At 40.8% G+C, this 14255-nt stretch overlaps 1 protein-coding gene across 1 annotated transcript in view; it reads left to right on the forward strand.

The window, feature by feature from the left end:
- Window positions 1-14255, forward strand: part of LOC137644128 (FAD-dependent oxidoreductase domain-containing protein 2-like) — a 290079-nt gene that overhangs the window by 258793 nt on the left and 17031 nt on the right. Inside the window, exons 10-11 of the mRNA XM_068377099.1 lie at window positions 3900-4065; window positions 4186-4424. Of these exons, the coding sequence (XP_068233200.1) occupies window positions 3900-4065; window positions 4186-4424 (405 nt within the window). The remainder of the gene's footprint in view (window positions 1-3899; window positions 4066-4185; window positions 4425-14255) is intronic.

Raw genomic sequence — 14255 nt, forward strand, 5'->3', positions numbered from 1 at the left:
AAACCTTTCCCTTACAACAGTATTTTGCTGAAAACCATTATCTTACAACAGGATCATATAAAATTTGGCAGATGAACTTAATTTTAGTAATCTCCAATTCGGGAGTTAATTACTTAGTCTATTATAGTGTAGGTTGTATGAACATTCGAATCTCGGTTGCAAGTTAGATATAGCTAGGAAACTAACAAATAATCCAGTTTGATGTTATGTCCAATTTGCTTAGTATCAAAGAAATCGTTTTATGTTTGGTCATATATATAACGAAATTATTTTTTGAAATCTTTAATATGTATGTAGTTTTTACTGTAGAAGCATGTAATGATTGCTGTGCAGGAACAATGTGAAATTTTCTGTTAATAGTATCTGTAGTTCTTATACTACAGTAATAATCTAGCCAAAGGAGGTGAGAAAAAAATATCAAATGTAATGGCAAAGCCTCTCTCTAGAACATTGCCTAATTCTGATACTTAAACTTTAGTACCAACCTATGATTGTCAGTCTCACAATAAAGGCCCTAATGGTGTGGTTAAATCATCAACTTGCCTGAATTAAAAGGAGAAAAGATGTGTATTTACACAGATTGAAGAAAGAAAGAAAAATCTGAAAGTAGCTGGGAGGAACTAATTCTTCAAAGAAAATGTATTGGTAAAAAATCTGAATGTGATGAGCACAAAACAGAAGTCACTTTTGTCCCAGATGTCCTGTGTAAGCGAACAGAGTACAGTAAAGCACTGAAACTACTGTATTCCCTGAGTAGAGAGCATGACAAAACCTGCTAGTTGCATTCATTCTACTGGGACTGGCTGTTCAGTATTCTTCCAAACAGATTTAAAGACAAATATTTGTCACACGGACATCATTAACTTTGAGGACAATGACTGACTAGAAATGTTCTGCTTTCTCAATTACCAAAAAACACCTTGTCACACATACAGGTGGTCTACTTTGCATAAACTCCAATGTCTTCATGTATAGTAGGTAAATGTTTGCTTCGAGAAGTCTTCTGATATATTTTTCATAAAGAAAAGATGTTAGTTGAGCTAACGCTCATTCCTGCCAGTTGGCCCTATCAAGAAGCATGTAAAGAAATATTGTTGGCCCATCCCAGTGAAGAAGGAAAATTAGAAGATGAACCAGCAAAGCAGTAAGATCCATGGTCAGTGACGAATATTACGGTGAGCTTCTAGTTATCCAAAATGACTCCCCCCCCAAGTTTGTCTGAAGAAAGATTAGGTTAAGCCTGATTTCTTACTTCTTAAAGGGCTTCCTGAACCTAAGAGCACAGATGTTCTACTAATAGAACTAAGTGATCTAGTGAAAGCAGTGCTATATAATGCCAAGGTTCTAAATGTAGCATTAGCAGATTAGCAAGTAAGGGAACTGATACTGTAATGGTGGCTGGTTGAATTATTAGTGAACACCATGGATCATTTCCTGATTATAAATATCCCGACTGCACTGTTGTAAGGTATGAGAAAGAAGAGATTTCTGACACTAAGATAAGGCTGAGGACAGGTGCAATTTGGTACAGTAGACCTGGTGTTTGAAAATAATAGCCTTTCGACAACTACATGGCTAATACTAACTTACTGCACATGTCCATGATGCTATCATTTGTGAAATTCAAGGGATTAGAAGAAAGATGTCAGTAAATAACTATTGTTAAGCATAACCAGAAACTAAACCCTGGAAATCTACTGCACGATTGCTTTTGAACAACCTGAACTTTTATACCCAAGTCTATCAGCTTTATCAGTTCGACACTTGACCAATCTCAAGATTTCAAGCAACATGCAGATGTTGATTTTTTTACTTAGGCTGAAACACGAATCTACACTAACAACGACAGTCATGTGGTGCACTATGGGCATTACTTAAGGGCCTTTGTAACATTCCTTCGGCCCATAGCTGTACTTTCTTTTTATCCTTTTACTCTTAACTCTGTTCTTGCTTCCCTTATCTTGTCTTGCTTCTGAACCTTTCGACATTTACTTCATAGGTTAAGTGCAGGATTTTTTCCCCAGTTGTATCTGGGTGCTGAATGGCTTCTCAGACCTTGGTACCTCGTTCGACAGCCCAGATTCCATAGATACAATACAAGCTTGCTTGCTTAGAGGTTCAGGATTTTCTTATGATAGCTGCAGCCATCTCTCTCTACATTCAAACCTTAACCAACAGACCTTTATTGATAAAAGTCGAGTTCATTCTGTGATTGGTGCAATGAGAGTAGAGATGATCCCGTTGGCTCCAGTCCTGTAACAGCAGATTGTATGCTATTCCTTCAACATCAGATGATGTCACTTTGTGCAATTAAGGTTTACAGGCCTGCTCTCTTCAAAGCTTTTGAGCTTTAGTAGCTAGATTATGTTGGAGGTTCATAAAGTCTTGGGATCTCTGTGGGGTATGAAATTCTAAAGCAACATACAATCCTCTCTGCTGCTTATGCTATGTTCTCAGTTACAAAAAATGAAAACGATCTTCTGCTCATCATGTGTCGGAGAATAAGGTTCTTCAAAACAATTCTAGACTTTTCCTATCTATATTAAGTGGAAGAGGCAAGTTGGCAGGAATAATATGAGATAGGTATTCTATTATTCTGACGAAAAGATGAAGCAGGACAGATGGGTTCTCTTGCTAGTATATACAGTAGATATAGTCTATTTTAAATGGAGGTATATGAAAATTTTCACTTGTAAAAAGACCTTCACAAATAACTGGTGGCAAGTTCTTTACCATCCATCTAAATTCCAATCCAGGTAGTGCATTAGATTGACATAAAATCTAATTAAGTAGTTCCTAAAACTAATTGTATTTTATAACCTACCAATTAGATTTAAATCTTGTGCTTTGTATTTAGGTCACATGAATTGTAATGTAGTTGGCTTTTGCCACTTCATTGTCTAAAAGACACTAACTCTTACACTAAACTTAGAAATTAGTTTAAAACACATTTAATATGAATCAGGGTAATAAAAATAATGATTTTGTAGAAATTAGTTTAAAACACATTTAATATGAATCAGGGTAATAAAAATAATGATTTTGTATGAAATTATATTTTAGAGTTTTTATAAATTTCCCCTATTGAGGCTTTTTTCAAATGCACATTCTTTTTTAAATACCGGTATTTACTATGTATTGTGGTCGTTGTTAATGCTACTTTAGTGATGATTGGCAAAACATTTCAGATTTTAAAAAATGGGTTTGTAACCATAGCATAACTTACTTTTATTCTTTGCAGTTAATTAAAACAATAGGTCACATTTTTAAACTGATGAAGAGTTGGTATGTCGTATTTTCGTAAAGCGAGTATTGAAAATTGAGGTAGAGCTCCGTAAACAAGTTCGATAACACTGTAAAAATCATATTTCTAGAAAGATTATATCCTGTATGGGGTTAGTATCACCTTGCATGGTATTTGTTTTGACCATCAGCATTTTTATAGCCTACTTCATCTCCATTCTAGCTTCCTTTCTTTCACATTGCTGTCCAACTAAATTGAGTTTTACTTCGTGTAACTGTAGGATTTTCTCCACAGTTATACTTCGAGATCTGAATGACCTTGCAGGGCCCACACTGGTATTATATTCACAAATCCTTCCCCTTACAAACGAGAGCTTCACATCATACTTTTTACAGGATTTGTGTGCTTATAATTTGCTTTTTAGCATTGAATGGGGGTAATAAGACACGTTTTCCTAAATACAGTACTCTAGTTTAATTTATCAAATACACACAATAGTAAAGCTACTTTAAATCCACATTGTTTCTTTGATTCTGATACCGTAATTTACTTTAACTATTGTATTACTGCTTTGACTTTGTGATTGAATTTCCCTTCCATAACGTTAGCATATATTGGACTTGCATTCACTGCACTGCTCAATTATTCTTTCTAGCGCAAGTATTACACCGCCTTCTAGAGTGGCGTCATGAAGGCCAGCGATGGCCAGTAACTTCTCATTCAACTCGTGATCTCCTGAATATCCTTGTTCGTAGGATTAACGAAGCTTCCGGACCTTATCAGATGTTTGGTGTTCTAGCTGATTTTGTCCTGTTAAAAGAGTAAGTGCATAAAAATTAATTTAGTTCTATTCATTAGAAATTGTTGTATTAAATAGTATGGTAATTTTAAAATTTTTAATTTAAATATATTTACTAATGTAATTTTATTTATATTTACAGTAATGGTAAAAGATTTGAACTGCTTAAAGAGTTTCCGGTACATTTGCTAGCACGACTTGAAGAGCTAACAGGTCGTGAAGCTGAAGAAGTTATAGTGGTACTCATGGAATATGGCCCAGATTTTTCGGGACCTGATAAAGATACGTTTAGGGCTGATCGAGCTACTGGTGATCCACTTGAAGCCCACAGATCAAATTTCCTGCATCCAGTATTTTACTATTATAAAAGGCTACCTACTGGTAAGATTCATGCACTTTGGTTCACAAATTTCATAAATTAATTTTTTAAAATTAGTTTGCTTTCATTCATTATTTGAAAAATCCCGAGTTCATTCCAAAAGTAAGTTTTTTAAACTACAGAATGTGTTCATGTATAAATAAAAGTTTCATAATTTTATTATATAAATTTACAATTAAAAACAGTAAAAACAGAAAAGGCAGAATGTTATCATTCAGTTTTAGTAACCCAGTAGCATCACTGCTTCTCAAGGCATTTTTTACACCAGTTCCAGTCTTTAAAAATTGTTTGGTAGTAAATTACATTTCCTACACACACCTAGGAGTTTAGTTTTGGTGTGAAGCTAGTGACTTACAGAATTGATACAAGTATCAAGAATGATACTGAATGGAGGTTACCCAGCAGTTCCTCTATCCAAGAGTTCTCGCTTTCATTTCAGGGAATAAGCTTAAGGCGATATGGGTCTGTATCAAGTTATTATCATATGCAATTTTTCATGATGCAATAACCCATCTGTCTTACACTTTTAACGCATTAATTCAGGAAAAGGTGTTTGTTGGAAGAAAAACACCCTGAACATTGCTGGAAGGTTCTTTCCTCTTGGATAATGTTAAACTCGTTCCTGATATGGAGCAAGGTTGATAACCACAAGCCACTCCTAATGAGCAGCTCGTGTGATAAGGAAGTGTTGGGATTAGTGCCCAAAAGTCATATGAAAATGTGTCCAGCACTTGTGAACAATCTGTTTAAGTTTACCAGATTCTTCCTCTCCGTAGATATCAAAGGAAAGAAGGGTTTCCTCTTTGTTGATATCTTGAGATAAGAGCTCAGCTTACTAAAATTCGACATTTGGGATGATGAGCAACACACTGACTATTGCACCACAAGGCAGAAGGGAGAATAAGAGAACTAACCCTACCTTTCAATCTTGTACATCATGGCATTACCTTTAGACTTGTTTATCTTGTGGGAAACGTGTGGCTTACACGGTTGTTGCGCTGCCATAATGTTCAAGAACATGTAGCCAACTTAATTCTACCCAGACGCCGGCCTTCAACAATCTCCGGAATGATGATAAAACAATTACCATTTGTGAGGAATGGGAGATGAAGTATAAAATTGCATACACTCGTGTAGCCATTTTTCTGATGCTTAGAGCCAGCAGAAAAAGGTCAGATCTCTGACAAACACACCAGCAGGTTGAGCAGTGATAAAGTGGGAGTCCCAAAGATAAACTACACATTCCACTCTAAAGCTTGAAGTTCACAGGGTTAGGCAAAAGAGAGGCAACAGCTCAGACTTCTTGGGATTGATGTGTTATTCCCTAGAATGTACAGCTGCTCCAAACTGCTCGAGGTTAACATGCAACTGCTCCTCACCAATGTGCAGCTGCTCCAGACTATTCCTCAAGGTACAGACATCTCTGAGCTGGTTGCAATGTTCATCTGCTCCAGACCTCAACATTCAGTTATGATCTAGAATGGGCAGCTTCTCAAGGTTTGACATGCAGCTGTTCCAAAACCACAGAAGTAGAATTCCAGCTGCTCCAAAACTCAGTCTCCTGTACTTGTACTATACCTCTCTAGGGTTGATGTGCACTGTGTAGCTGTTCCAGACACTGATGTGTAGTTCATACAGACATCAATGTGCAGCTGTTCCAGGTTTGACATGCAACTTGCCTAGACTTGGATGTGCAGCTCATCCACACCTTCATGGGTCGCTGATCCAGATTTGACCTGCAGCTGCCCCAGACCACCATGCAGTGATTTTATAAAATGTGTAGCTTCTCCAGACCATGTGCAGCTATTCCAGGAGTTTGTGCAACTTAGATCCAGACGTGGATGTGTAGCCAATCCAACTTTGATGTGCAGCTAAACTATAAAACTTGTAGCAACGTGTAGCTGCTCCAGACTACAACATGCAGCTAGCTATTCTAATAGTGCATCTTCTGCAGACCTTGATTTGCAGGTGCCTCGACTTTAACATGCAACTGATCCAGATTCATGTGCAGCTAGATGTTTGTGCAGCTGATCCAGAACTTTACATCTTTACATGCAGCCAAGCTATGCTATAGAATGTGCAGCTGTCCCCAGACCTTTACGCACAGCTGCTCCAAATTTTACCAGGCTGCTATTCTATAGAAAGTGCAGCCTCTTCGACCTCTATTTGCAGCTGCTCAATATCTTGTGTAGCTTCCCCAGACTTCAATATACATCTGAATCTTCATGTTCACCTGCCCATACATCTACATCATCCAGACCTGAATGTGCAGCAGCTTCCGGCCTTTGTGCACATATTCTAAGGTTTTATATGCAACAGAGTGCTGTTGATCCAGATTTTCATGTGCAGCTGTCCCAGACTTGGCAACGGATCCAGACAACATGCAGCTATGCACCTTCATGTGCAGCTTATATGTGAAGTTGACCCAGACCTTCACGTGCTGCTGGCCGTAATGCATCTGTGCAACTAATCCACAGCTGTATGCAGCTGTTCTAACCTCTGATATGTAGCTATGTACAGCTGCTCTAGATTTTCATGTGCAGCTGATCCAGACTATGTACAATCCAGATCATGTGCTGCTGCCCATAATGCCTCCGTGCACCTGATTCACAGCTATGTGCAGCTGTTCTAAACCCTGATATGTAGCTATGCTATGTGCATCTTAGCTATACTATGTGCAGCTTTCCAGGTTTTCATGTACAGCTGTTCATACCTCTATGCAGCTGATCCAGACCCCAATGTGCACAGTTGATCCAGGTCTGATGTGAAGCTGCTCCAGACAATTGATGTGCAACTGTTGTATACCTTGACATGCAGCTGATCCAGACCATTTCCAGCTGCTCATACCACCATGTGCCGCTCATCCATGCCTTCACGTGTAGCTGATCCACACCTTCATGTGCCACTGATCCAGATCTTCGTGCGCAGCTAACCATTCTATGTACAGCTACTCCAGAACTGAATCTGCAGCAGATCCTGACCATCTACATCTGATCCAGATTTGATCTGCAGCTGCCCCAGACCACCATGTAGTGATTCTATAGAACGTGTAGCTGCTCCAGTCTTCACCATGTGCATCTTCTGCAGACCTCAATTTACAGGTGCCTTACAAGTTCAATATGCAACTGATCCAGATATGCATGTGCAGCTGTCCCACATGTTATGTGCAGCTTTTTCAGATGTTTGTCAGCTGATTCAGATCTTTAAATGCAGCCAAGCTATGCTATAGAACTTGAAGGTGTCCCCAGACTTTTATGCACAGCTGCTCCAGACTTCACCATGCAGTTATTGTATAGATTGTACAGCTGCTCAATATCTTGTGTACCTTCCCAGACCTCAACTTGCAACTGATAGAGATCTAAATGCCCATAAGTCTGAATCATCCAGACCTGAATGTGCTTGATCCAGACCTTTATATGACACTAATTCAAATCTCTATGTGCAAATGCCCCTTACCTTTACATGCAGTGGATCCAGATCTTGCATGCAGCTGTCCCGGATGATGTGCAGCTGAACCAATCCTTTGTGCAACTGATCCAGCTTCCCGTACCTCTACGTTCAGCTGACCCAAACGTTGACATGCAGATATGCTATAGAATTTGCAGTTGTTCCAGACCTGAATGTGCGGCTGACCCAGATATTTATGCACAGCTGACCTAATCCTTGGCATGCATATTTGCTATAGAATGTGCAGAGATTCAAGACCGTCATGTGCTGCTGCCCATCTTTGTGCAACTGATCCATAGCTTCATGTGCAGATGTTCTAAAGCTTTATATGCAATCTGCTGGTGAACCAGATATTCATGTGCAGCTGTCCCAGTGTGTGCAACTGATCCAGATCTCAACATGCTGCTATGCTGATAGACCTTCACGTGCAGCTTATCCAGGCTTTACATGCAGCTGTCCCAGACGATGTGCAATCTAGACCTTCATGTGCTTCTGGCGTAATGCATCTATGCATCTGATCACTAGCTGTGTGCAGCTGTTCCAAACTATATACAGCCTCTCCAGGTTTTCATGTGCAGCTGCCCATACTTCTATGTGCAGCTGATCCAGATCATGTAAATGATAGAGCTTCTTTGCTACTGCCCATAATGCCTCTTATGTGCAACTGATCCACAGCTATGTGCAGCTGATCCAGGTTTACATGTGCAGCTGTTCATACCTCCGTGCAGCTGATCCAGACCCTGATGTGAGCTATCAAGCCTCAATGTGCACAGTTGATCCAGGTCTGATGTGCAGCTCTTCCGGAGGTTGACACGCAGCTGATCCAGACCCTGATGTGAGCTATCATGCCTCAATGTGCACAGTTGATCCAAGTCTGATGTGCAGCTCTTCCAGAGGTTGACACGCAGCTGATCCAGACCAAATCCAGCTGCCCATGTGCAGCTGTTCCACACTTTTCTATGCAGCTGATCCATAGCTATACTATGCTATGGAATGTGCACCTGATCCAGACCATGTCCAGCTGCTCATATTTCTACATGCAACTGATCCAGATCTTGCATGCAGCTGTCCTAGATGTTGATGTGCAGCTGAACCAGACCATGTGCAGTGGCCCCTACCTGTCTGTAGCTAATCCAGACTTGAATGTGCAGCTGACCCAGACTTTTTAATATGCAGCTGACCTAAAGCTTGATATGTAACAATGCCATGTACAGCAGCTCCAGATTTTCATGTGCAGCTGCCCGTACCTCTGAGTGCAGTTGATCCAATCTGATTATGCAGCTGATCCAGACTGAATGCACAGCTGATCCACACTTTCACGTGCAGCTGCTCCAGGTGTTGATGTTCCGCTGCTCCAGACCTTGTTATGCAGCTATACTATATTGTGCAGCTGTCCCATTTGTTGATGTGCAGCTGATCCTAAACATTTATGTGCATTTCAGACCATGTGCAGCTGATACAGCTCTTCATATGCAGCTGTCTCAGGTCGTGTGTAGCTGATCCAGATTTATGTACAGCTGACCTAAAACCTTCACATGCAGGTATGCTGTAGGATTTCCAGATCTAAATGTGCAACTGTCCCAGATGATGTGCAATCCAGAGTTTCATGTGCTGCAGCCCCTATCTATGTGCAACTGATCCACAGCCTCATATACAGCTGCTGGTCCAGACCTTGATGTGCAGCTGACCCAAACATTGACATGCAAGTATATTGTAGAATGTGGAGCTGTTCAAGAACTTCAAGAATAGCTGTCCCAGATATTTATGCGCAGCTCACTCTAACCTTAATAAGCAGCTATGCCATAGAATATGCAGCTGATCTTCATGTGCAGCTGTCCAAAACCTTGCCATGTAGCTATACTATAGAATGTGCAGCTGATCTAGACCTTTATGTTCAGCTGTTCTGAAGCTTGATATGTAACTAATCTATGTGCAGGTGTCCCAGACACTGTTCAGCTGCACGAGGCCTTGATTTTCAGCGCTGATCCAGATGTTATGCAGTTGATCCCCATGTAGATATGCAGCAGTTCTAAACCATGATATGTAGCTATGCTATGGGCAGTGGCTTCAGATTTTCATGTACAGCTGTCCATACCTCTGTGCAGCTGATCTCAAATATTGTGCGCACCGGGTCCAGACCGAAATGTGCAGCTCTTGTAAATGGCCAGCTGATCATGATCTTCATATGCAACTGATCCAGGTCTGATGTGCAGCTGCTGTTTCAAACCTCTGTGCAGTGCAATTGATCTACACTTTCATGAGCAGCTGATCCAGACTGTAGTTGGTTTAGGACATGTGCACCTGATCCTGGTCTTACTTGCTGCTGTCCCAGATGTACAATCCAGAGCTGCTGCTGCCCATACCTCTATGTGCACCTGATCCACAGCTAATCCAGACCTGCATGTGCAACTGTTCTGAATCTGTGTAGCCATGTTATGTGCAGCTGCTCTAGATTTTTTGTGCCGCTGATCTAGACCTTAATGTGTAACACTCGTACATCAATGTGCAGCTGTCCCAGACCTTGATGTGCAGCTGTTCTAAAGCTTGATATGTAACTATGCAGATCTTATGTACAGCTGATCCACTTTCATGTGCAGGTGTTCCAGACTGTGTAGATGATGTAGAGATTTATGTGCAGCTGACCCAGGTCTTAGTGCTGCTGTCCCAAATGTTGTGAAATCCAGACCTTCGTGTGCTGCTGCCCATAACTTTGTGCAACTGATCAACAGCTATGTGCAGCTGCTACTAATACCTCTTTGTACAACATATCCAGATCTTGTGTGCAGCTGCTGTATCAAATGTTGATGTGCTAATCCAGACCCCAATGTCCAGATCCACACTTCATGTGCAGCTGATTCAGATCTTCATGTGCAGCTGGTCCAGAACTATGTTCAAGCTGATCCAAACATTGATATGCAGCTCTAAAGTGCAGCTGCCCCAGATTTCGACAGCTGATGCATGCCTTGATGTGCTGCTGCCCTAGACATCAATGTACTACTGCTGATTCAGACTGTGTGCAGCTGTCCTAAAGCTTGATATGTAACTTATGTGCAGCTGATCCAGATCTTCTAAAGTTTGATATGTAACTTATGTGCAGCTGATCCAGATCTTCTTGTGCAGCTGTACCAGATGTTGATGTGCAGCTGATCTTAACCCTAATGTGAAGCTGTCTTACATCAATGTGCACCTCATCCAGACCATAATGTGCAGCTGATCCACACTTTCATGTGTCGTTGATCCAGACTGTGTACATGATCTAGAACTTCACGCGCAGCTGATCCAGGTCTTACGTGCTGCTGTCCCAAATGCTGAGAAATCCAGACCATGTGCTGCTGCCCATACCTTTGTGCAACTGATACAGGTATATGTGCAGCTGCTGATTCAGACCTTTATGTGCAGCTGCTCCAGATTTTCATGTGCAAGCTGCCAATACCAAGATCTTGTGTGTAGCTGTATCAGATGTGTTTCTAATCCAGACCCTCATGTGCAGTGGTTTCATACCTCAATGTGCAGCAGATCTACACTTTTATGTGCAGCTGATCCAGGTCTGATGTGCAGCTTGTGCACCTGTTGTAAACCTTGACATGCAGCTGATCCAGACTTTGTTATGCAGCTATGTTATAAATGTGCAGCTAATCAAGACCTTTATATACAACTAATCCAGACCTGAATGTGCAGCCATCCCAGATATTTATGCACAGCTGACCCAAACCTTGACATACAGCTTTGCTATAAAATGTGCAGCTGATAGGTATCTTATGCAGCTAATTGAGATCACGTGGAGCTGGAGAACTATGAACAGCTGATCCAGGTCTTACGTGCAGCTGCCCTAGATGTGCAATCCAGACCATGTGTTGCTGCCCATACCTCTATGTATGGCCTAGCGGTAGCGTTGTCGCCTGGTAATTGCCAAACTGGGGTTAGAGTCCCGCTCATACTCATTAGTTCCATTGTTCACTGCAACCTCACCGTCCTTGTGAGCTAATGATGGGGTTGGGGGCACCTATTGTAAAGTCTATCTGATGAGTTATTAGTAGCCATTGCTTGACCCTAGCTTGTGTGGAGAGGGGACTTGGGCAGTGATCATATAGGTAATATGGTCAGTTTCTAGAGCATTGGCCTGCTTGATAGGGCAATGTCACTGTTCCTTGCCTCAGCCTTTAAGCTTTTAAACTGCTCCACAGCTTCATGTGCAGCTATGCTATAGATTGTGCAGCCATCCCAGATTATGTGCAATCCAGATCATGTGCTCCTGCCCATACCTCTATGTGCAGCTGATCTTGATGTGTGAAGCTGTACTAGTTGATTTGCAGTTATCCTAGACAATGTGCAGCTGATCCTGACTTTGATATGCAGCTATGCTATAGAATGTGCAACTGATAAACCTGTGTGTGCAGCTGACCCAGATGTTTGTGTGCAGCTGGTCCACACTTTCATGTGTAGCTGATAGAGCTTCATTTGCAGCTGATCCAGGTTTATGTGCAGCTGTCCAAAACTGTCCGCATTTCAGACCTTCATGTGCAAGCTGATCCTGATCTGTGAAGTTATGCTATGTAATGTGCAACTGATCCAGACTGGGTAAATGATTTAGAGCTCCACGTGCAGCTGATCCAGGTCTTACGTGCTGCTGTCCCAGACAATGTGCAATCCAGACCATCATATGCTGCTGCCCATACCTGTGCAGCTGATCCAGGTCTTGCATGCTGCTTGCCCAGACAATGTGCAATCCAGACCATCATATGCTGCTGCCCATACCTCTATGTGCAACTGATCCACAACTAATGTGCAGCTGGTCCTGATCTTGTGTGCAGCTGTACCAGATGTTGATGTGCAGCTGATCTTAACCCTAATATGAAGCTGACTTTCATCAATGTGCAGCTGATCCAGGTCTGACATGCAGGTGTCCCAAATGATGTGCAGCTGATCTAGACCTTGATGTGCAACTATGCTATAGATTGTGCAGCTGTCCCAGATATTGTGCAGCCGGTCCACTCTCATGTGCAGCCAATTTAGACCATATGCAACTGATCCAGACTTATGTAGATGATTTAGAGCGTTACGTGCAGATGATCCAAGTCTTACGTGCTGCTGGCCCAGATGACGTTGTCCAACCTAGACGATCATATGCTGCTGCCCATATCTCTGTGCTGCTGATCCGGATTGTGTAGATGATCGAGTTTCATGTGCAACTGATCCAGGTCTAACGTGCTGCTGTTACAGACAATTTGCGATCCAGACCATCATATGCTGCTGCCAATACCAGTGTGCGACTGATCCACGGCAAATGTGCAGCTGCCCATATCTCTGTGCAGCCGATCCTGATCTTGTGTGCAGCTTGTACCAGATGTTGATGTACAGCTGTTCCTGACCCTAATGTGTAGCTGTCTCATACATCTGATCCAGGTCTGATATGCAGCTGTCCCACACGATAAGCAAAAAGCAAATTACCTTTACTTAACTTCATGTATTTGCTGTATATAATAGAATTACTGTACAAATTAAAATTTCATATTCATCAAATGATTCAGACACCTATACCAAACTTGAAATAAAGCATCTCCAAAATATATATAAAACTATTGATCAAGAAATATTTGTTTACACTTACTAAATGACGATAGGGATCTAAACTTTTAAAACAATGCAAACTGCCAGTTGTTCAAAGAAAAAGACAGGCTTTGCAGCAGCTTCCTACAAGCATAGGCCTTATTATAAAACTGTGTTCAGGCAAGGGAATTCAGTCTCCATAATATTGGCAAATTAAGTAAAACGTGTAATTATCAAATAATAAAGCAATTAAAAAAGTAATTATCAAATAATAAAGCAATTAAAAAAGACAGGATAGTAACTATTTATTTTTTCCTAAATTTAAATTATTTCAAGCCAAAATATCTTGTAGAATTATTTATAAAATAGACATACACACTATGATCAGTTTTTATCACTACAGTCCTTCAGCAAACTGGATACATTCACACACAGGTGGACAATCAGCTCTTCATGAATATGTACGTAGATGATTGTGATTGCTGATTAATATTATTATTACTTGCTAAGCTACAACCCTAATTAGTTAAGCAAGATTGCTATAAGCCAAAGGGCTCTTAACGGGAAAAATAGCCCAGTGAAGAAAGGAAATAAATTACAACAGAAGTAATTAATAAATTAATAAAAAATGGGGTCTGTATTGAACTATAAGGGAACTCTAATGTCTACCTCCTGTCTCTTTACGGTCTTCGTATTATTGTACTATATACTTTGATATATTTTCAGCTTGTCAAAACTTTTTGTCATTACTGAATTTCAATCAACATGTACAAATTATATTTTTCTTATTAAAGACCTGTAGCTTCTAATCTACTTTGTTTTGTGCTCCAGTATTAACC

This window comes from Palaemon carinicauda, chromosome 7, assembly GCF_036898095.1.
Source record: "Palaemon carinicauda isolate YSFRI2023 chromosome 7, ASM3689809v2, whole genome shotgun sequence".
In the NCBI taxonomy this organism is placed as follows: Eukaryota; Metazoa; Arthropoda; class Malacostraca; order Decapoda; family Palaemonidae; genus Palaemon; species Palaemon carinicauda.